Here is a 23,327-nt window from a genome sequence, read left to right on the forward strand (position 1 = left end):
TTATCAACTGAATGATATTATGAGAAGATTGAAAACGATGATTGAAATAGGTAAAAAATGATGACTCAAATATTTCCACGTATTTCTTGATGTTAAATTTGGAAACGACCATGTTGTAGTCTGCAGATAAGCGGTCCCGTGGTAATGTGTTTCATATATGAGAAGTCGTTTCTGAATTTTTGAGATGAGTATTGGTTATTCGTATGATTTAGATTCATCGGACTACTGTTCTCATCTTGAGTATAATTTTCACAGCATTTCGGTCGATGTAACTCCCGACCTTCTTTAAGTGTATCTTATCGAACTCAGGAATGTTTCTGCCGAACTCGGAAATTTGGACAGAATTTCGAACGGAACCTTTTATTTACTTCACGAGCGTAACATGCCGACAATGACCCTTGGCGCAGTTGTTAAAGTACTTGAAAAAGAAAAAAAATCAATTATAAAAGTGAAATTTTCCTAAAGGTTGAAGGTTCAGTTCTCAGTGTAACCGATAAATACAATTGAGAATTACCGATAAATACAATTGAGAATTACCGATAAATACAATTGAGAATTACCGATAAATACAATTGAGAATTACCGATAAATACAATTGCGATAAATGCAATTGCGAATTACTTAAGACCTCTATCCGGTCATGGCTGAAGGAACAAGAGCATGCTATTTCCGTGAAGTAAATAAAAGGTTCCGTTCAATATTCCATCCAAATTTCCGAGTTCGATAGAAATATTCCCGAGTTCAGCAAGATACACCTGAAGAAGGTCGGAGGTTACATCAACCAAAGCGTTGCGAAAATCACACTCAAGATGAGAACAGTAGTCGATTAATCGAAATAATACGAATATGAGAAGTTCTAGGAAAGAAACGCTGTTTTTGAAAATTCCCTTTGAATTTGTATGCAAAGGAAGAAAGAAGTGGAAAGGAATTAAAAGAAGTCTTTGTCTTTTTTTACATGGGGGTCACTACTTATCAAGGCTCAGAGGCCACTCGAGGATAAGTGTTAATGGATATACATTAGTCATTGTGATTTTAGCGTAGTAAACATTAGTGGTAATTTTGTAACTTGGATTACTTGGGGGGGGGTAGATTCAATAAGAACTTGTTCACGTTGGACTTGAAGACAATCAGATTATTTATTATAATTTGGATTATTCGGAACAGTTATAATATGAGATGTTATTCTCAGAAAGTGTTGGCCAATATAACCCCCAATATTCTTGCTTCGTCTTGGCGAACCCGGGAATGTTTCTGTCAAATTCGGGAATTTGTGCAGAATTTCAAACTGAATTATTATTAAATTAGTTCAATTAGCCATGATCGGGTAAATTCTCAAAGGAATCTTGCTTATATGTAAAGCATAGCTTGTACTAATCACTGAACCTCCAATCCCCAGAAAACTGTCACTAATTTAAACTTAGCATTTTATCCGTTGCATCAAGAGGTGACAAGACGAAACTAAAGAGGACTAGAGGTTATATTGGCAGAAATATGAGAATAACATCCAAGATGATAACAGTAGTCGGAATCAATCCGCATTTCAAAGATTTCGATACATGATAATGTAAAAAGATGCTTAGATCAATACCTGCTGACTCGAGCACTTCCTTGTCTATAGTGTCTGTAAGCATACAGTAAAGACCATCAAACTTATTGTGTAACACTTTGACTAGTTCGCTGTGGGGGATGGGTTCATCACTATCCCAAATTTCCAGCTCGATTTCCTTTTGCTTCAGAAGTTCAATCCCTGGCGTTGGAATTCTACGTGTGATGTAAACACGCATGGTTCTTATTTATATCGATAATTAAATGTTTTCAGTGTCTTTGGTGAAGGAAAATCGATTTAAAAATTCGATACTTGGTTTTCTATTAAAACCTCGAAAAGCTGCAAAACTTCCGTAAATCTTGTTTGTAACTGGTCACCATGCATACCAAATCACGTCAAAAACAAAGAATGACGTAATTCATTCATTCATGTTGTATAAACTAGATGATTCTACTGTTGGTATTGGTTCCCATAATGTTTTTTTTTACTTTGTAAGAATTCTTTCTAGGAAAATATCGGGTGCTTACGGAAGGGATCACGTGAAGTTTTCCACTATCCTATGTGGAATGAACTGCAATCGAACTTTTCAAGTCGTTAACCACTTAGCCACCGCAACGAATAATAAGAGACATGGTAGGAAGTAACAAATAGCGTAAATCTATCTCTACTATAAAAGTCACTTCGTGTGTGTATGTGTGTGAGTTTCTTTCTCATAGGTTCCGAAACGGTTGAGCCTATCTTTTACAAATTTCATACAAAGCTAATTTATATGTCTGCCAGTGTTCTTCTATATATTTTGTACAGAAATTCATCCGATAAGTATCGAAAATCGAAAAAAATAATCCGATTTAAAAAATAATCTTTTCTCTCTCATAAATAAAAAACAATTTTTACAGGAGAATATTTTCCGTTACACCGTCCAAGGAAGATTATAAAATTTCAGCAAATCATTTCTTCTACCCCCACCCAAATCAGACTTATTATAATCTGTAGATATAGTTTAGTGGTAGCGCATTCGCCTACAGATCGAATGATCCTCTGTTCAACCCAGGTGTATCTTATCATTTCATTTTAATTTCTTATTAATGAGTTCAATTAACGATAAAAGAAGAGGTACATTTGCATATTTTAAAACTAAGCATCAATCAGAAGTGACTTTTCCAGTGCATTCATTGTCAAGCCCAAATATCAGCTAGCGTTAAACAAACACAGGCGGAATGTGATGACCGACATTATCATTATTTTTTTTTTTTATATTACTTTAATTTTTCTGCAAATTAGTCCACCGGGCAAATTATTCCTTGTAATATATAATAATCAATAGAAATTGAATCTATAATAATACATAGGCAATCTGCATAAATTAAAATATCATGATTAAGCGTATTGTACGACCGAGTAACGCCGGACTACTAGTTAGTTATTTAAAAAGATAGAAATAGGAGATAGATAGACGGTTAGATAGAGAGAGGGAGAGAGAGAGGGCGAGAGAGAGAGAGAGAGAGAGAGAGAGAGAGAGAGAGATATGAGATCATCCGTCACTCTATCTTTTCTATTTTTTCCTGTCTTTCTCAAAGAAAGACAGAATATAGATAATAAACACTGACCCAACATATCACAGATGGCCTAGTTTACTTTTAATATGACATCACATCGTACTTATTAATGAAGTGATTTATGACGTATTTTTTCCCTTTTGTTTATACCACAGAATGAACGCTCTTTTCAGCGAGCCGCTATATGTTTTTATTGAAAAATATATAAAAAAAATATCCTCCATGTTTTAATATGCTTTCCAACTACGTTTCATATTTGTATATAAATGAATCGCCACGTACAAAAGTCAAAATTTACTCAAGAATGACGATTAATGTGATTATCAACTGAATGATATTATGAGAAGATTGAAAACGATGATTGAAATAGGTAAAAAATGATGACTCAAATATTTCCACGTATTTCTTGATGTTAAATTTGGAAACGACCATGTTGTAGTCTGCAGATAAGCGGTCCCGTGGTAATGTGTTTCATATATGAGAAGTCGTTTCTGAATTTTTGAGATGAGTATTGGTTATTCGTATGATTTAGATTCATCGGACTACTGTTCTCATCTTGAGTATAATTTTCACAGCATTTCGGTCGATGTAACTCCCGACCTTCTTTAAGTGTATCTTATCGAACTCAGGAATGTTTCTGCCGAACTCGGAAATTTGGACAGAATTTCGAACGGAACCTTTTATTTACTTCACGAGCGTAACATGCCGACAATGACCCTTGGCGCAGTTGTTAAAGTACTTGAAAAAGAAAAAAAATCAATTATAAAAGTGAAATTTTCCTAAAGGTTGAAGGTTCAGTTCTCAGTGTAACCGATAAATACAATTGAGAATTACCGATAAATACAATTGAGAATTACCGATAAATACAATTGAGAATTACCGATAAATACAATTGCGATAAATGCAATTGCGAATTACTTAAGACCTCTATCCGGTCATGGCTGAAGGAACAAGAGCATGCTATTTCCGTGAAGTAAATAAAAGGTTCCGTTCAATATTCCATCCAAATTTCCGAGTTCGATAGAAATATTCCCGAGTTCAGTAAGATACACCTGAAGAAGGTCGGAGGTTACATCAACCAAAGCGTTGCGAAAATCACACTCAAGATGAGAACAGTAGTCGATTAATCGAAATAATACGAATATGAGAAGTTCTAGGAAAGAAATCTGTTTTTGAAAATTCCCTTTGAATTTGTATGCAAAGGAAGAAAGAAATGCAAAGGAATTAAAAGAAGTCTTTGTCTTTTTTTACATGGGGGTCACTACTTATTAAGGCTCAGAGGCCACTCGAGGATAAGTGTTAATGGATATACATTAGTCATTGTGATTTTAGCGTAGTAAACATTAGTGGTAATTTTGTAACTTGGATTACTTGGGGGGGGTAGATTCAATAAGAACTTGTTCACGTTGGATTTGAAGACAATCAGATTATTTATTATAATTTGGATTATTCGGAACAGTTATAATATGAGATGTTATTCTCAGAAAGTGTTGGCCAATATAACCCCCAATATTCTTGCTTCGTCTTGGCGAACCCGGGAATGTTTCTGTCAAATTCGGGAATTTGTGCAGAATTTCAAACTGAATTATTATTAAATTAGTTCAATTAGCTATGATCGGGTAAATTCTTAAAGGAATCTTGCTTATATGTAAAGCATAGCTTGTACTAATCACTGAACCTCCAATCCCCAGAAAACTGTCACTAATTTAAACTTAGCATTTTATCCGTTGCATCAAGAGGTGACAAGACGAAACTAAAGAGGACTAGAGGTTATATTGGCAGAAATATGAGAATAACATCCAAGATGATAACAGTAGTCGGAATCAATCCGCATTTCAAAGATTTCGATACATGATAATGTAAAAAGATGCTTAGATCAATACCTGCTGACTCGAGCACTTCCTTGTCTATAGTGTCTGTAAGCATACAGTAAAGACCATCAAACTTATTGTGTAACACTTTGACTAGTTCGCTGTGGGGGATGGGTTCATCACTATCCCAAATTTCCAGCTCGATTTCCTTTTGCTTCAGAAGTTCAATCCCTGGCGTTGGAATTCTACGTGTGATGTAAACACGCATGGTTCTTATTTATATCGATAATTAAATGTTTTCAGTGTCTTTGGTGAAGGAAAATCGATTTAAAAATTCGATACTTGGTTTTCTATTAAAACCTCGAAAAGCTGCAAAACTTCCGTGAATCTTGTTTGTAACTGGTCACCATGCATACCAAATCACGTCAAAAACAAAGAATGACGTAATTCATTCATTCATGTTGTATAAACTAGATGATTCTACTGTTAGTATTGGTTCCCATAATGTTTTTTTTACTTTGTAAGAATTCTTTCTAGGAAAATATCGGGTGCTTACGGAAGGGATCACGTGAAGTTTTCCACTATCCTATGTGGAATGAACTGCAATCGAACTTTTCGAGTCGTTAACCACTTAGCCACCGCAACGAATAATAAGAGACATGGTAGGAAGTAACAAATAGCGTAAATCTATCTCTACTATAAAAGTCACTTCGTGTGTGTATGTGTGTGAGTTTCTTTCTCATAGGTTCCGAAACGGTTGAGCCTATCTTTTACAAATTTCATATAAAGCTAATTTATATGTCTGCCAGTGTTCTTCTATATATTTTGTACAGAAATTCATCCGATAAGTATCGAAAATCGAAAAAAATAATCCGATTTTAAAAATAATCTTTTCTCTCTCATAAATAAAAAACAATTTTTACAGGAGAATATTTTCCGTTACACCGTCCAAGGAAGATTATAAAATTTCAGCAAATCATTTCTTCTACCCCCACCCAAATCAGACTGATTATAATCTGTAGATATAGTTTAGTGGTAGCGCATTCGCCTACAGATCGAATGATCCTCTGTTCAACCCAGGTGTATCTTATCATTTCATTTTAATTTCTTATTAATGAGTTCAATTAACGATAAAAGAAGAGGTACATTTGCATATTTTAAAACTAAGCATCAATCAGAAGTGACTTTTCCAGTGCATTCATTGTCAAGCCCAAATATCAGCTAGCGTTAAACAAACACAGGCGGAATGTGATGACCGACATTATCATTATTTTTTTTTTTATATTACTTTAATTTTTCTGCAAATTAGTCCACCGGGCAAATTATTCCTTGTAATATATAATAATCAATAGAAATTGAATCTATAATAATACATAGGCAATCTGCATGATTAAAATATCATGATTAAGCGTATTGTACGACCGAGTAACGCCGGACTACTAGTTAGTTATTTAAAAAGATAGAAATAGGAGATAGATAGACGGTTAGATAGAGAGAGGGAGAGAGAGAGGGCGAGAGAGAGAGAGAGAGAGAGAGAGAGAGAGAGAGAGAGAGAGATATGAGATCATCCGTCACTCTATCTTTTCTATTTTTTCCTGTCTTTCTCAAAGAAAGACAGAATATAGATAATAAACACTGACCCAACATATCACAGATGGCCTAGTTTACTTTTAATATGACATCACATCGTACTTATTAATGAAGTGATTTATGACGTATTTTTTCCCTTTTGTTTATACCACAGAATGAACGCTCTTTTCAGCGAGCCGCTATATGTTTTTATTGAAAAATATATAAAAAAAATATCCTCCATGTTTTAATATGCTTTCCAACTACGTTTCATATTTGTATATAAATGAATCGCCACGTACAAAAGTCAAAATTTACTCAAGAATGACGATTAATGTGATTATCAACTGAATGATATTATGAGAAGATTGAAAACGATGATTGAAATAGGTAAAAAATGATGACTCAAATATTTCCACGTATTTCTTGATGTTAAATTTGGAAACGACCATGTTGTAGTCTGCAGATAAGCGGTCCCGTGGTAATGTGTTTCATATATGAGAAGTCGTTTCTGAATTTTTGAGATGAGTATTGGTTATTCGTATGATTTAGATTCATCGGACTACTGTTCTCATCTTGAGTATAATTTTCACAGCATTTCGGTCGATGTAACTCCCGACCTTCTTTAAGTGTATCTTATCGAACTCAGGAATGTTTCTGCCGAACTCGGAAATTTGGACAGAATTTCGAACGGAACCTTTTATTTACTTCACGAGCGTAACATGCCGACAATGACCCTTGGCGCAGTTGTTAAAGTACTTGAAAAAGAAAAAAAATCAATTATAAAAGTGAAATTTTCCTAAAGGTTGAAGGTTCAGTTCTCAGTGTAACCGATAAATACAATTGAGAATTACCGATAAATACAATTGAGAATTACCGATAAATACAATTGAGAATTACCGATAAATACAATTGCGATAAATGCAATTGCGAATTACTTAAGACCTCTATCCGGTCATGACTGAAGGAACAAGAGCATGCTATTTCCGTGAAGTAAATAAAAGGTTCCGTTCAATATTCCATCCAAATTTCCGAGTTCGATAGAAATATTCCCGAGTTCAGTAAGATACACCTGAAGAAGGTCGGAGGTTACATCAACCAAAGCGTTGCGAAAATCACACTCAAGATGAGAACAGTAGTCGATTAATCGAAATAATACGAATATGAGAAGTTCTAGGAAAGAAATCTGTTTTTGAAAATTCCCTTTGAATTTGTATGCAAAGGAAGAAAGAAATGCAAAGGAATTAAAAGAAGTCTTTGTCTTTTTTTACATGGGGGTCACTACTTATTAAGGCTCAGAGGCCACTCGAGGATAAGTGTTAATGGATATACATTAGTCATTGTGATTTTAGCGTAGTAAACATTAGTGGTAATTTTGTAACTTGGATTACTTGGGGGGGGTAGATTCAATAAGAACTTGTTCACGTTGGACTTGAAGACAATCAGATTATTTATTATAATTTGGATTATTCGGAACAGTTATAATATGAGATGTTATTCTCAGAAAGTGTTGGCCAATATAACCCCCAATATTCTTGCTTCGTCTTGGCGAACCCGGGAATGTTTCTGTCAAATTCGGGAATTTGTGCAGAATTTCAAACTGAATTATTATTAAATTAGTTCAATTAGCTATGATCGGGTAAATTCTTAAAGGAATCTTGCTTATATGTAAAGCATAGCTTGTACTAATCACTGAACCTCCAATCCCAAGAAAACTGTCACTAATTTAAACTTAGCATTTTATCCGTTGCATCAAGAGGTGACAAGACGAAACTAAAGAGGACTAGAGGTTATATTAGCAGAAATATGAGAATAACATCCAAGATGATAACAGTAGTCGGAATCAATCCGCATTTCAAAGATTTCGATACATGATAATGTAAAAAGATGCTTAGATCAATACCTGCTGACTCGAGCACTTCCTTGTCTATAGTGTCTGTAAGCATACAGTAAAGACCATCAAACTTATTGTGTAACACTTTGACTAGTTCGCTGTGGGGGATGGGTTCATCACTATCCCAAATTTCCAGCTCGATTTCCTTTTGCTTCAGAAGTTCAATCCCTGGCGTTGGAATTCTACGTGTGATGTAAACACGCATGGTTCTTATTTATATCGATAATTAAATGTTTTCAGTGTCTTTGGTGAAGGAAAATCGATTTAAAAATTCGATACTTGGTTTTCTATTAAAACCTCGAAAAGCTGCAAAACTTCCGTGAATCTTGTTTGTAACTGGTCACCATGCATACCAAATCACGTCAAAAACAAAGAATGACGTAATTCATTCATTCATGTTGTATAAACTAGATGATTCTACTGTTAGTATTGGTTCCCATAATGTTTTTTTTACTTTGTAAGAATTCTTTCTAGGAAAATATCGGGTGCTTACGGAAGGGATCACGTGAAGTTTTCCACTATCCTATGTGGAATGAACTGCAATCGAACTTTTCGAGTCGTTAACCACTTAGCCACCGCAACGAATAATAAGAGACATGGTAGGAAGTAACAAATAGCGTAAATCTATCTCTACTATAAAAGTCACTTCGTGTGTGTATGTGTGTGAGTTTCTTTCTCATAGGTTCCGAAACGGTTGAGCCTATCTTTTACAAATTTCATACAAAGCTAATTTATATGTCTGCCAGTGTTCTTCTATATATTTTGTACAGAAATTCATCCGATAAGTATCGAAAATCGAAAAAAATAATCCGATTTTAAAAATAATCTTTTCTCTCTCATAAATAAAAAACAATTTTTACAGGAGAATATTTTCCGTTACACCGTCCAAGGAAGATTATAAAATTTCAGCAAATCATTTCTTCTACCCCCACCCAAATCAGACTGATTATAATCTGTAGATATAGTTTAGTGGTAGCGCATTCGCCTACAGATCGAATGATCCTCTGTTCAACCCAGGTGTATCTTATCATTTCATTTTAATTTCTTATTAATGAGTTCAATTAACGATAAAAGAAGAGGTACATTTGCATATTTTAAAACTAAGCATCAATCAGAAGTGACTTTTCCAGTGCATTCATTGTCAAGCCCAAATATCAGCTAGCGTTAAACAAACACAGGCGGAATGTGATGACCGACATTATCATTATTTTTTTTTTTTATATTACTTTAATTTTTCTGCAAATTAGTCCACCGGGCAAATTATTCCTTGTAATATATAATAATCAATAGAAATTGAATCTATAATAATACATAGGCAATCTGCATGATTAAAATATCATGATTAAGCGTATTGTACGACCGAGTAACGCCGGACTACTAGTTAGTTATTTAAAAAGATAGAAATAGGAGATAGATAGACGGTTAGATAGAGAGAGGGAGAGAGAGAGGGCGAGAGAGAGAGAGAGAGAGAGAGAGAGAGAGAGAGAGAGAGAGATATGAGATCATCCGTCACTCTATCTTTTCTATTTTTTCCTGTCTTTCTCAAAGAAAGACAGAATATAGATAATAAACACTGACCCAACATATCACAGATGGCCTAGTTTACTTTTAATATGACATCACATCGTACTTATTAATGAAGTGATTTATGACGTATTTTTTCCCTTTTGTTTATACCACAGAATGAACGCTCTTTTCAGCGAGCCGCTATATGTTTTTATTGAAAAATATATAAAAAAAATATCCTCCATGTTTTAATATGCTTTCCAACTACGTTTCATATTTGTATATAAATGAATCGCCACGTACAAAAGTCAAAATTTACTCAAGAATGACGATTAATGTGATTATCAACTGAATGATATTATGAGAAGATTGAAAACGATGATTGAAATAGGTAAAAAATGATGACTCAAATATTTCCACGTATTTCTTGATGTTAAATTTGGAAACGACCATGTTGTAGTCTGCAGATAAGCGGTCCCGTGGTAATGTGTTTCATATATGAGAAGTCGTTTCTGAATTTTTGAGATGAGTATTGGTTATTCGTATGATTTAGATTCATCGGACTACTGTTCTCATCTTGAGTATAATTTTCACAGCATTTCGGTCGATGTAACTCCCGACCTTCTTTAAGTGTATCTTATCGAACTCAGGAATGTTTCTGCCGAACTCGGAAATTTGGACAGAATTTCGAACGGAACCTTTTATTTACTTCACGAGCGTAACATGCCGACAATGACCCTTGGCGCAGTTGTTAAAGTACTTGAAAAAGAAAAAAAATCAATTATAAAAGTGAAATTTTCCTAAAGGTTGAAGGTTCAGTTCTCAGTGTAACCGATAAATACAATTGAGAATTACCGATAAATACAATTGAGAATTACCGATAAATACAATTGAGAATTACCGATAAATACAATTGCGATAAATGCAATTGCGAATTACTTAAGACCTCTATCCGGTCATGACTGAAGGAACAAGAGCATGCTATTTCCGTGAAGTAAATAAAAGGTTCCGTTCAATATTCCATCCAAATTTCCGAGTTCGATAGAAATATTCCCGAGTTCAGTAAGATACACCTGAAGAAGGTCGGAGGTTACATCAACCAAAGCGTTGCGAAAATCACACTCAAGATGAGAACAGTAGTCGATTAATCGAAATAATACGAATATGAGAAGTTCTAGGAAAGAAATCTGTTTTTGAAAATTCCCTTTGAATTTGTATGCAAAGGAAGAAAGAAATGCAAAGGAATTAAAAGAAGTCTTTGTCTTTTTTTACATGGGGGTCACTACTTATTAAGGCTCAGAGGCCACTCGAGGATAAGTGTTAATGGATATACATTAGTCATTGTGATTTTAGCGTAGTAAACATTAGTGGTAATTTTGTAACTTGGATTACTTGGGGGGGGTAGATTCAATAAGAACTTGTTCACGTTGGATTTGAAGACAATCAGATTATTTATTATAATTTGGATTATTCGGAACAGTTATAATATGAGATGTTATTCTCAGAAAGTGTTGGCCAATATAACCCCCAATATTCTTGCTTCGTCTTGGCGAACCCGGGAATGTTTCTGTCAAATTCGGGAATTTGTGCAGAATTTCAAACTGAATTATTATTAAATTAGTTCAATTAGCTATGATCGGGTAAATTCTTAAAGGAATCTTGCTTATATGTAAAGCATAGCTTGTACTAATCACTGAACCTCCAATCCCAAGAAAACTGTCACTAATTTAAACTTAGCATTTTATCCGTTGCATCAAGAGGTGACAAGACGAAACTAAAGAGGACTAGAGGTTATATTAGCAGAAATATGAGAATAACATCCAAGATGATAACAGTAGTCGGAATCAATCCGCATTTCAAAGATTTCGATACATGATAATGTAAAAAGATGCTTAGATCAATACCTGCTGACTCGAGCACTTCCTTGTCTATAGTGTCTGTAAGCATACAGTAAAGACCATCAAACTTATTGTGTAACACTTTGACTAGTTCGCTGTGGGGGATGGGTTCATCACTATCCCAAATTTCCAGCTCGATTTCCTTTTGCTTCAGAAGTTCAATCCCTGGCGTTGGAATTCTACGTGTGATGTAAACACGCATGGTTCTTATTTATATCGATAATTAAATGTTTTCAGTGTCTTTGGTGAAGGAAAATCGATTTAAAAATTCGATACTTGGTTTTCTATTAAAACCTCGAAAAGCTGCAAAACTTCCGTGAATCTTGTTTGTAACTGGTCACCATGCATACCAAATCACGTCAAAAACAAAGAATGACGTAATTCATTCATTCATGTTGTATAAACTAGATGATTCTACTGTTAGTATTGGTTCCCATAATGTTTTTTTTACTTTGTAAGAATTCTTTCTAGGAAAATATCGGGTGCTTACGGAAGGGATCACGTGAAGTTTTCCACTATCCTATGTGGAATGAACTGCAATCGAACTTTTCGAGTCGTTAACCACTTAGCCACCGCAACGAATAATAAGAGACATGGTAGGAAGTAACAAATAGCGTAAATCTATCTCTACTATAAAAGTCACTTCGTGTGTGTATGTGTGTGAGTTTCTTTCTCATAGGTTCCGAAACGGTTGAGCCTATCTTTTACAAATTTCATACAAAGCTAATTTATATGTCTGCCAGTGTTCTTCTATATATTTTGTACAGAAATTCATCCGATAAGTATCGAAAATCGAAAAAAATAATCCGATTTTAAAAATAATCTTTTCTCTCTCATAAATAAAAAACAATTTTTACAGGAGAATATTTTCCGTTACACCGTCCAAGGAAGATTATAAAATTTCAGCAAATCATTTCTTCTACCCCCACCCAAATCAGACTGATTATAATCTGTAGATATAGTTTAGTGGTAGCGCATTCGCCTACAGATCGAATGATCCTCTGTTCAACCCAGGTGTATCTTATCATTTCATTTTAATTTCTTATTAATGAGTTCAATTAACGATAAAAGAAGAGGTACATTTGCATATTTTAAAACTAAGCATCAATCAGAAGTGACTTTTCCAGTGCATTCATTGTCAAGCCCAAATATCAGCTAGCGTTAAACAAACACAGGCGGAATGTGATGACCGACATTATCATTATTTTTTTTTTTTATATTACTTTAATTTTTCTGCAAATTAGTCCACCGGGCAAATTATTCCTTGTAATATATAATAATCAATAGAAATTGAATCTATAATAATACATAGGCAATCTGCATAAATTAAAATATCATGATTAAGCGTATTGTACGACCGAGTAACGCCGGACTACTAGTTAGTTATTTAAAAAGATAGAAATAGGAGATAGATAGACGGTTAGATAGAGAGAGGGAGAGAGAGAGGGCGAGAGAGAGAGAGAGAGAGAGAGAGAGAGAGAGAGAGAGATATGAGATCATCCGTCACTCTATCTTTTCTATTTTTTCCTGTCTTTCTCAAAGAAAGACAGAATATAGATAATAAACACTGACCCAACATATCACAGATGGCCTAGTTTACTTTTAATATGACATCACATCGTACTTATTAATGAAGTGATTTATGACGTATTTTTTCCCTTTTGTTTATACCACAGAATGAACGCTCTTTTCAGCGAGCCGCTATATGTTTTTATTGAAAAATATATAAAAAAAATATCCTCCATGTTTTAATATGCTTTCCAACTACGTTTCATATTTGTATATAAATGAATCGCCACGTACAAAAGTCAAAATTTACTCAAGAATGACGATTAATGTGATTATCAACTGAATGATATTATGAGAAGATTGAAAACGATGATTGAAATAGGTAAAAAATGATGACTCAAATATTTCCACGTATTTCTTGATGTTAAATTTGGAAACGACCATGTTGTAGTCTGCAGATAAGCGGTCCCGTGGTAATGTGTTTCATATATGAGAAGTCGTTTCTGAATTTTTGAGATGAGTATTGGTTATTCGTATGATTTAGATTCATCGGACTACTGTTCTCATCTTGAGTATAATTTTCACAGCATTTCGGTCGATGTAACTCCCGACCTTCTTTAAGTGTATCTTATCGAACTCAGGAATGTTTCTGCCGAACTCGGAAATTTGGACAGAATTTCGAACGGAACCTTTTATTTACTTCACGAGCGTAACATGCCGACAATGACCCTTGGCGCAGTTGTTAAAGTACTTGAAAAAGAAAAAAAATCAATTATAAAAGTGAAATTTTCCTAAAGGTTGAAGGTTCAGTTCTCAGTGTAACCGATAAATACAATTGAGAATTACCGATAAATACAATTGCGATAAATGCAATTGCGAATTACTTAAGACCTCTATCCGGTCATGGCTGAAGGAACAAGAGCATGCTATTTCCGTGAAGTAAATAAAAGGTTCCGTTCAATATTCCATCCAAATTTCCGAGTTCGATAGAAATATTCCCGAGTTCAGTAAGATACACCTGAAGAAGGTCGGAGGTTACATCAACCAAAGCGTTGCGAAAATCACACTCAAGATGAGAACAGTAGTCGATTAATCGAAATAATACGAATATGAGAAGTTCTAGGAAAGAAATCTGTTTTTGAAAATTCCCTTTGAATTTGTATGCAAAGGAAGAAAGAAATGCAAAGGAATTAAAAGAAGTCTTTGTCTTTTTTTACATGGGGGTCACTACTTATCAAGGCTCAGAGGCCACTCGAGGATAAGTGTTAATGGATATACATTAGTCATTGTGATTTTAGCGTAGTAAACATTAGTGGTAATTTTGTAACTTGGATTACTTGGGGGGGTAGATTCAATAAGAACTTGTTCACGTTGGACTTGAAGACAATCAGATTATTTATTATAATTTGGATTATTCGGAACAGTTATAATATGAGATGTTATTCTCAGAAAGTGTTGGCCAATATAACCCCCAATATTCTTGCTTCGTCTTGGCGAACCCGGGAATGTTTCTGTCAAATTCGGGAATTTGTGCAGAATTTCAAACTGAATTATTATTAAATTAGTTCAATTAGCCATGATCGGGTAAATTCTTAAAGGAATCTTGCTTATATGTAAAGCATAGCTTGTACTAATCACTGAACCTCCAATCCCCAGAAAACTGTCACTAATTTAAACTTAGCATTTTATCCGTTGCATCAAGAGGTGACAAGACGAAACTAAAGAGGACTAGAGGTTATATTGGCAGAAATATGAGAATAACATCCAAGATGATAACAGTAGTCGGAATCAATCCGCATTTCAAAGATTTCGATACATGATAATGTAAAAAGATGCTTAGATCAATACCTGCTGACTCGAGCACTTCCTTGTCTATAGTGTCTGTAAGCATACAGTAAAGACCATCAAACTTATTGTGTAACACTTTGACTAGTTCGCTGTGGGGGATGGGTTCATCACTATCCCAAATTTCCAGCTCGATTTCCTTTTGCTTCAGAAGTTCAATCCCTGGCGTTGGAATTCTACGTGTGATGTAAACACGCATGGTTCTTATTTATATCGATAATTAAATGTTTTCAGTGTCTTTGGTGAAGGAAAATCGATTTAAAAACTCGATACTTGGTTTTCTATTAAAACCTCGAAAAGCTGCAAAACTTCCGTGAATCTTGTTTGTAACTGGTCACCATGCATACCAAATCACGTCAAAAACAAAGAATGACGTAATTCATTCATTCATGTTGTATAAACTAGATGATTCTACTGTTAGTATTGGTTCCCATAATGTTTTTTTTACTTTGTAAGAATTCTTTCTAGGAAAATATCGGGTGCTTACGGAAGGGATCACGTGAAGTTTTCCACTATCCTATGTGGAATGAACTGCAATCGAACTTTTCGAGTCGTTAACCACTTAGCCACCGCAACGAATAATAAGAGACATGGTAGGAAGTAACAAATAGCGTAAATCTATCTCTACTATAAAAGTCACTTCGTGTGTGTATGTGTGTGAGTTTCTTTCTCATAGGTTCCGAAACGGTTGAGCCTATCTTTTACAAATTTCATACAAAGCTAATTTATATGTCTGCCAGTGTTCTTCTATATATTTTGTACAGAAATTCATCCGATAAGTATCGAAAATCGAAAAAAATAATCCGATTTTAAAAATAATCTTTTCTCTCTCATAAATAAAAAACAATTTTTACAGGAGAATATTTTCCGTTACACCGTCCAAGGAAGATTATAAAATTTCAGCAAATCATTTCTTCTACCCCCACCCAAATCAGACTTATTATAATCTGTAGATATAGTTTAGTGGTAGCGCATTCGCCTACAGATCGAATGATCCTCTGTTCAACCCAGGTGTATCTTATCATTTCATTTTAATTTCTTATTAATGAGTTCAATTAACGATAAAAGAAGAGGTACATTTGCATATTTTAAAACTAAGCATCAATCAGAAGTGACTTTTCCAGTGCATTCATTGTCAAGCCCAAATATCAGCTAGCGTTAAACAAACACAGGCGGAATGTGATGACCGACATTATCATTATTTTTTTTTTTATATTACTTTAATTTTTCTGCAAATTAGTCCACCGGGCAAATTATTCCTTGTAATATATAATAATCAATAGAAATTGAATCTATAATAATACATAGGCAATCTGCATAAATTAAAATATCATGATTAAGCGTATTGTACGACCGAGTAACGCCGGACTACTAGTTAGTTATTTAAAAAGATAGAAATAGGAGATAGATAGACGGTTAGATAGAGAGAGGGAGAGAGAGAGGGCGAGAGAGAGAGAGAGAGAGAGAGAGAGAGAGAGAGAGAGAGAGAGAGAGAGAGATATGAGATCATCCGTCACTCTATCTTTTCTATTTTTTCCTGTCTTTCTCAAAGAAAGACAGAATATAGATAATAAACACTGACCCAACATATCACAGATGGCCTAGTTTACTTTTAATATGACATCACATCGTACTTATTAATGAAGTGATTTATGACGTATTTTTTCCCTTTTGTTTATACCACAGAATGAACGCTCTTTTCAGCGAGCCGCTATATGTTTTTATTGAAAAATATATAAAAAAAATATCCTCCATGTTTTAATATGCTTTCCAACTACGTTTCATATTTGTATATAAATGAATCGCCACGTACAAAAGTCAAAATTTACTCAAGAATGACGATTAATGTGATTATCAACTGAATGATATTATGAGAAGATTGAAAACGATGATTGAAATAGGTAAAAAATGATGACTCAAATATTTCCACGTATTTCTTGATGTTAAATTTGGAAACGACCATGTTGTAGTCTGCAGATAAGCGGTCCCGTGGTAATGTGTTTCATATATGAGAAGTCGTTTCTGAATTTTTGAGATGAGTATTGGTTATTCGTATGATTTAGATTCATCGGACTACTGTTCTCATCTTGAGTATAATTTTCACAGCATTTCGGTCGATGTAACTCCCGACCTTCTTTAAGTGTATCTTATCGAACTCAGGAATGTTTCTGCCGAACTCGGAAATTTGGACAGAATTTCGAACGGAACCTTTTATTTACTTCACGAGCGTAACATGCCGACAATGACCCTTGGCGCAGTTGTTAAAGTACTTGAAAAAGAAAAAAAAATCAATTATAAAAGTGAAATTTTCCTAAAGGTTGAAGGTTCAGTTCTCAGTGTAACCGATAAATACAATTGAGAATTACCGATAAATACAATTGAGAATTACCGATAAATACAATTGAGAATTACCGATAAATACAATTGCGATAAATGCAATTGCGAATTACTTAAGACCTCTATCCGGTCATGACTGAAGGAACAAGAGCATGCTATTTCCGTGAAGTAAATAAAAGGTTCCGTTCAATATTCCATCCAAATTTCCGAGTTCGATAGAAATATTCCCGAGTTCAGTAAGATACACCTGAAGAAGGTCGGAGGTTACATCAACCAAAGCGTTGCGAAAATCACACTCAAGATGAGAACAGTAGTCGATTAATCGAAATAATACGAATATGAGAAGTTCTAGGAAAGAAATCTGTTTTTGAAAATTCCCTTTGAATTTGTATGCAAAGGAAGAAAGAAATGCAAAGGAATTAAAAGAAGTCTTTGTCTTTTTTTACATGGGGGTCACTACTTATTAAGGCTCAGAGGCCACTCGAGGATAAGTGTTAATGGATATACATTAGTCATTGTGATTTTAGCGTAGTAAACATTAGTGGTAATTTTGTAACTTGGATTACTTGGGGGGGGGTAGATTCAATAAGAACTTGTTCACGTTGGACTTGAAGACAATCAGATTATTTATTATAATTTGGATTATTCGGAACAGTTATAATATGAGATGTTATTCTCAGAAAGTGTTGGCCAATATAACCCCCAATATTCTTGCTTCGTCTTGGCGAACCCGGGAATGTTTCTGTCAAATTCGGGAATTTGTGCAGAATTTCAAACTGAATTATTATTAAATTAGTTCAATTAGCCATGATCGGGTAAATTCTTAAAGGAATCTTGCTTATATGTAAAGCATAGCTTGTACTAATCACTGAACCTCCAATCCCCAGAAAACTGTCACTAATTTAAACTTAGCATTTTATCCGTTGCATCAAGAGGTGACAAGACGAAACTAAAGAGGACTAGAGGTTATATTGGCAGAAATATGAGAATAACATCCAAGATGATAACAGTAGTCGGAATCAATCCGCATTTCAAAGATTTCGATACATGATAATGTAAAAAGATGCTTAGATCAATACCTGCTGACTCGAGCACTTCCTTGTCTATAGTGTCTGTAAGCATACAGTAAAGACCATCAAACTTATTGTGTAACACTTTGACTAGTTCGCTGTGGGGGATGGGTTCATCACTATCCCAAATTTCCAGCTCGATTTCCTTTTGCTTCAGAAGTTCAATCCCTGGCGTTGGAATTCTACGTGTGATGTAAACACGCATGGTTCTTATTTATATCGATAATTAAATGTTTTCAGTGTCTTTGGTGAAGGAAAATCGATTTAAAAATTCGATACTTGGTTTTCTATTAAAACCTCGAAAAGCTGCAAAACTTCCGTGAATCTTGTTTGTAACTGGTCACCATGCATACCAAATCACGTCAAAAACAAAGAATGACGTAATTCATTCATTCATGTTGTATAAACTAGATGATTCTACTGTTAGTATTGGTTCCCATAATGTTTTTTTTACTTTGTAAGAATTCTTTCTAGGAAAATATCGGGTGCTTACGGAAGGGATCACGTGAAGTTTTCCACTATCCTATGTGGAATGAACTGCAATCGAACTTTTCGAGTCGTTAACCACTTAGCCACCGCAACGAATAATAAGAGACATGGTAGGAAGTAACAAATAGCGTAAATCTATCTCTACTATAAAAGTCACTTCGTGTGTGTATGTGTGTGAGTTTCTTTCTCATAGGTTCCGAAACGGTTGAGCCTATCTTTTACAAATTTCATACAAAGCTAATTTATATGTCTGCCAGTGTTCTTCTATATATTTTGTACAGAAATTCATCCGATAAGTATCGAAAATCGAAAAAAATAATCCGATTTTAAAAATAATCTTTTCTCTCTCATAAATAAAAAACAATTTTTACAGGAGAATATTTTCCGTTACACCGTCCAAGGAAGATTATAAAATTTCAGCAAATCATTTCTTCTACCCCCACCCAAATCAGACTGATTATAATCTGTAGATATAGTTTAGTGGTAGCGCATTCGCCTACAGATCGAATGATCCTCTGTTCAACCCAGGTGTATCTTATCATTTCATTTTAATTTCTTATTAATGAGTTCAATTAACGATAAAAGAAGAGGTACATTTGCATATTTTAAAACTAAGCATCAATCAGAAGTGACTTTTCCAGTGCATTCATTGTCAAGCCCAAATATCAGCTAGCGTTAAACAAACACAGGCGGAATGTGATGACCGACATTATCATTATTTTTTTTTTTTATATTACTTTAATTTTTCTGCAAATTAGTCCACCGGGCAAATTATTCCTTGTAATATATAATAATCAATAGAAATTGAATCTATAATAATACATAGGCAATCTGCATAAATTAAAATATCATGATTAAGCGTATTGTACGACCGAGTAACGCCGGACTACTAGTTAGTTATTTAAAAAGATAGAAATAGGAGATAGATAGACGGTTAGATAGAGAGAGGGAGAGAGAGAGGGAGAGAGAGAGAGAGAGAGAGAGAGAGAGAGAGAGAGAGAGAGATATGAGATCATCCGTCACTCTATCTTTTCTATTTTTTCCTGTCTTTCTCAAAGAAAGACAGAATATAGATAATAAACACTGACCCAACATATCACAGATGGCCTAGTTTACTTTTAATATGACATCACATCGTACTTATTAATGAAGTGATTTATGACGTATTTTTTCCCTTTTGTTTATACCACAGAATGAACGCTCTTTTCAGCGAGCCGCTATATGTTTTTATTGAAAAATATATAAAAAAAATATCCTCCATGTTTTAATATGCTTTCCAACTACGTTTCATATTTGTATATAAATGAATCGCCACGTACAAAAGTCAAAATTTACTCAAGAATGACGATTAATGTGATTATCAACTGAATGATATTATGAGAAGATTGAAAACGATGATTGAAATAGGTAAAAAATGATGACTCAAATATTTCCACGTATTTCTTGATGTTAAATTTGGAAACGACCATGTTGTAGTCTGCAGATAAGCGGTCCCGTAGTAATGTGTTTCATATATGAGAAGTCGTTTCTGAATTTTTGAGATGAGTATTGGTTATTCGTATGATTTAGATTCATCGGACTACTGTTCTCATCTTGAGTATAATTTTCACAGCATTTCGGTCGATGTAACTCCCGACCTTCTTTAAGTGTATCTTATCGAACTCAGGAATGTTTCTGCCGAACTCGGAAATTTGGACAGAATTTCGAACGGAACCTTTTATTTACTTCACGAGCGTAACATGCCGACAATGACCCTTGGCGCAGTTGTTAAAGTACTTGAAAAAGAAAAAAAAATCAATTATAAAAGTGAAATTTTCCTAAAGGTTGAAGGTTCAGTTCTCAGTGTAACCGATAAATACAATTGAGAATTACCGATAAATACAATTGAGAATTACCGATAAATACAATTGAGAATTACCGATAAATACAATTGCGATAAATGCAATTGCGAATTACTTAAGACCTCTATCCGGTCATGGCTGAAGGAACAAGAGCATGCTATTTCCGTGAAGTAAATAAAAGGTTCCGTTCAATATTCCATCCAAATTCCCGAGTTCGATAGAAACATTCCCGAGTTCAGCAAGATACACCTGAAGAAGGTCGGAGGTTACATCAACCAAAGCGTTGCGAAAATCACACTCAAGATGAGAACAGTAGTCGATTAATCGAAATAATACGAATATGAGAAGTTCTAGGAAAGAAACGCTGTTTGTGAAAATTCCCTTTGAATTTGTATGTAAAGGAAGAAAGAAGTGGAAAGGAATTAAAAGAAATCTTTGTCTTTTTTACATAGGGGTCACCACTTATCAAGGCTCAGAGGCCACTCGTGGATTAGGGTTAATGGTTATACATTAGTCATTGTGATTTTAGCGTAGTAAACATTAGTGGTAATGTTGTAACTTGGATTACTTGAGGGGGAGATTCAATAAGAACTTGTTCACGTTGGACTTGAAGACAATCAGATTGTAGTCAACTGGAAAGCAGGCATAGAGTTCCACAGGCGAGCAGTTCTAAGAAAGAAGTCCTGTTTATGGAATTTACGTTTGGGTGTAGGCACAGATAAAGAGTGTGGGAAATTGTTGATAGTTGTTCTTGGTAGACGATTTTTTTTCGTGAAAGTCTGGCGAGGAGGAACCATAGATTGAAGTTCAGATGAGAATCTGCCATGAAAATAACGATAAAGCAGGAAAAGGCTCGCCACGTCTTTTCTGTGGGAAAGAGGTTGCAGGGAAGAGAAAAGGGCACCCCCCAGTAAGACAGGATAAGCTGCTTCTAGCAGCACTTGCCCAAATGTGGGAACAGTACTCCATCCTTGGCCGAACCTGGCTCTTATATAGGTAGAGAATGGCATCAGGAGTGAGATCTACTGGAGCGGTAGAAGGCTTCTACCATTTTTCCAACGACTTTGGCAATGAATTTGATATCGGTGTTCCATTTCAGATCGGGAGTAAAGGTCAAGCCCAGAAGCTTCTCAAAACATGAAGCCTCCCCAAGAGGAGAGCCATTCATTTCGATTGATGGCAGCTGGTCAACAGAGCGTTGATGATGTAAAGATAGAAGCTTGGTTTTAGATGCATTCAAAGTAACCTCCTACTTTTTCCTTATTGGACTGTGACATGCCTCTCGTGGTGAGGTCAAGCAACTGATCTCCGGTCTTTTTCGAAACTTTTGCGCGTGATGTTTAACTCTCTGAGAGACGACCACATTAGATCCTAAATGCCTCGGTTTGGAATTCTCTGGAAGCGGAAAACGAAAGCTGCATTCACCAGAAAGAAAAACAGACAATTGGGTTCTATTCTACTAAAAATTAATTTCACGAAAATTACAAACTTTTTACAGATATGCACACGTTAAGTTCTTAGCAAATGTTTTGAAATTCAGTTTTTAGAACGTTTTTAAAATTTCAAATCTCTCTTCTTTGTAGATGGCACTCAGGCTAAACAGAGAGGGGCTTGTCAGGCGTTGGGAGCGATGTTATTACCTCGAGATTCCACGCAAATCTGGTTAATTTCGAGCGGCATTGGTCTTATATATTCTGGGTCGGTCGGGGTAGAAAATTCACTCAGCCAACGGTACGTATCTGGGGCTTTCCAATCTAAATTGCGTGTGTGCACTTTACCAATATTACCAGTTTTGTAATCTGGGATAAAAAATGATATCTGTTCCCATGACCTCAGAGGGTCAACAGCTGTCAATTTTAATTGCCTAAAACGCAGAACACCTGGCCCAGTGCTCCTTAGGCCAGACGAATGTCATCGTCGTTATTCTAACATTTCCTGTCGTCTATTTTTCAAATAACAAATATATCTCTGGCTTTGAAAATAAAACAAAATATATATCTGATTTTGACAACAAAACAAAATATATCTCTATATCTTCTAATTCAAGTATTTTGATATCCGCTGTTGTCCGGGATTAAATTAAGCAATCTTAGCATATTTACCCGGTCTTTCTAAACCTCCCCAATGGGGAGCAAATCGCTCCCTCACTCACGTTACATTCGCCCTTATTAAACTTCATTACTTCGATAGAACCAATGGAGTCTCTCCTCACTACACGCTCCGCCCTTTCCACAGTTTGCCATCAGATATTTTTCAACGCCCCCCTCTCTCCATCGTTAGTTTACCTGCCAAGAAAAGATAACATATGCCCAGTCGAACAACCACCCTTCAATCAGGGTTCTTCCCCTTTTTTCATACAAAAGTTCACAAGAAAGTTCATAGTTCACGTGTTCATCAACTAATTAATTCTCTTTTTCTTTTCACATGCAAGTTTTTTGTTTTTTTTTCACTATAAC

The 23,327-nt window shown here is 34.9% G+C and overlaps 1 protein-coding gene across 1 annotated transcript in view; it reads right to left on the minus strand.

The window, feature by feature from the left end:
* The window catches only part of LOC145266407 (glyoxylate reductase/hydroxypyruvate reductase-like), a 28,131-nt gene extending 26,212 nt beyond the window's left edge, over window positions 1-1,919 (minus strand). The window contains exon 1 of the mRNA XM_080122071.1: window positions 1,589-1,919. Within this exon, the coding sequence (XP_079978197.1) occupies window positions 1,589-1,784 (196 nt within the window). The 5' untranslated portion in view covers window positions 1,785-1,919. The remainder of the gene's footprint in view (window positions 1-1,588) is intronic.
* Window positions 1,920-23,327: the final 21,408 nt, after the last annotated feature.

The sequence above is a fragment of the Euprymna scolopes genome, chromosome 4 (assembly GCF_053919585.1).
Source record: "Euprymna scolopes isolate OS-2025 chromosome 4, ASM5391958v1, whole genome shotgun sequence".
Lineage (NCBI taxonomy): Eukaryota > Metazoa > Mollusca > Cephalopoda > Sepiida > Sepiolidae > Euprymna > Euprymna scolopes.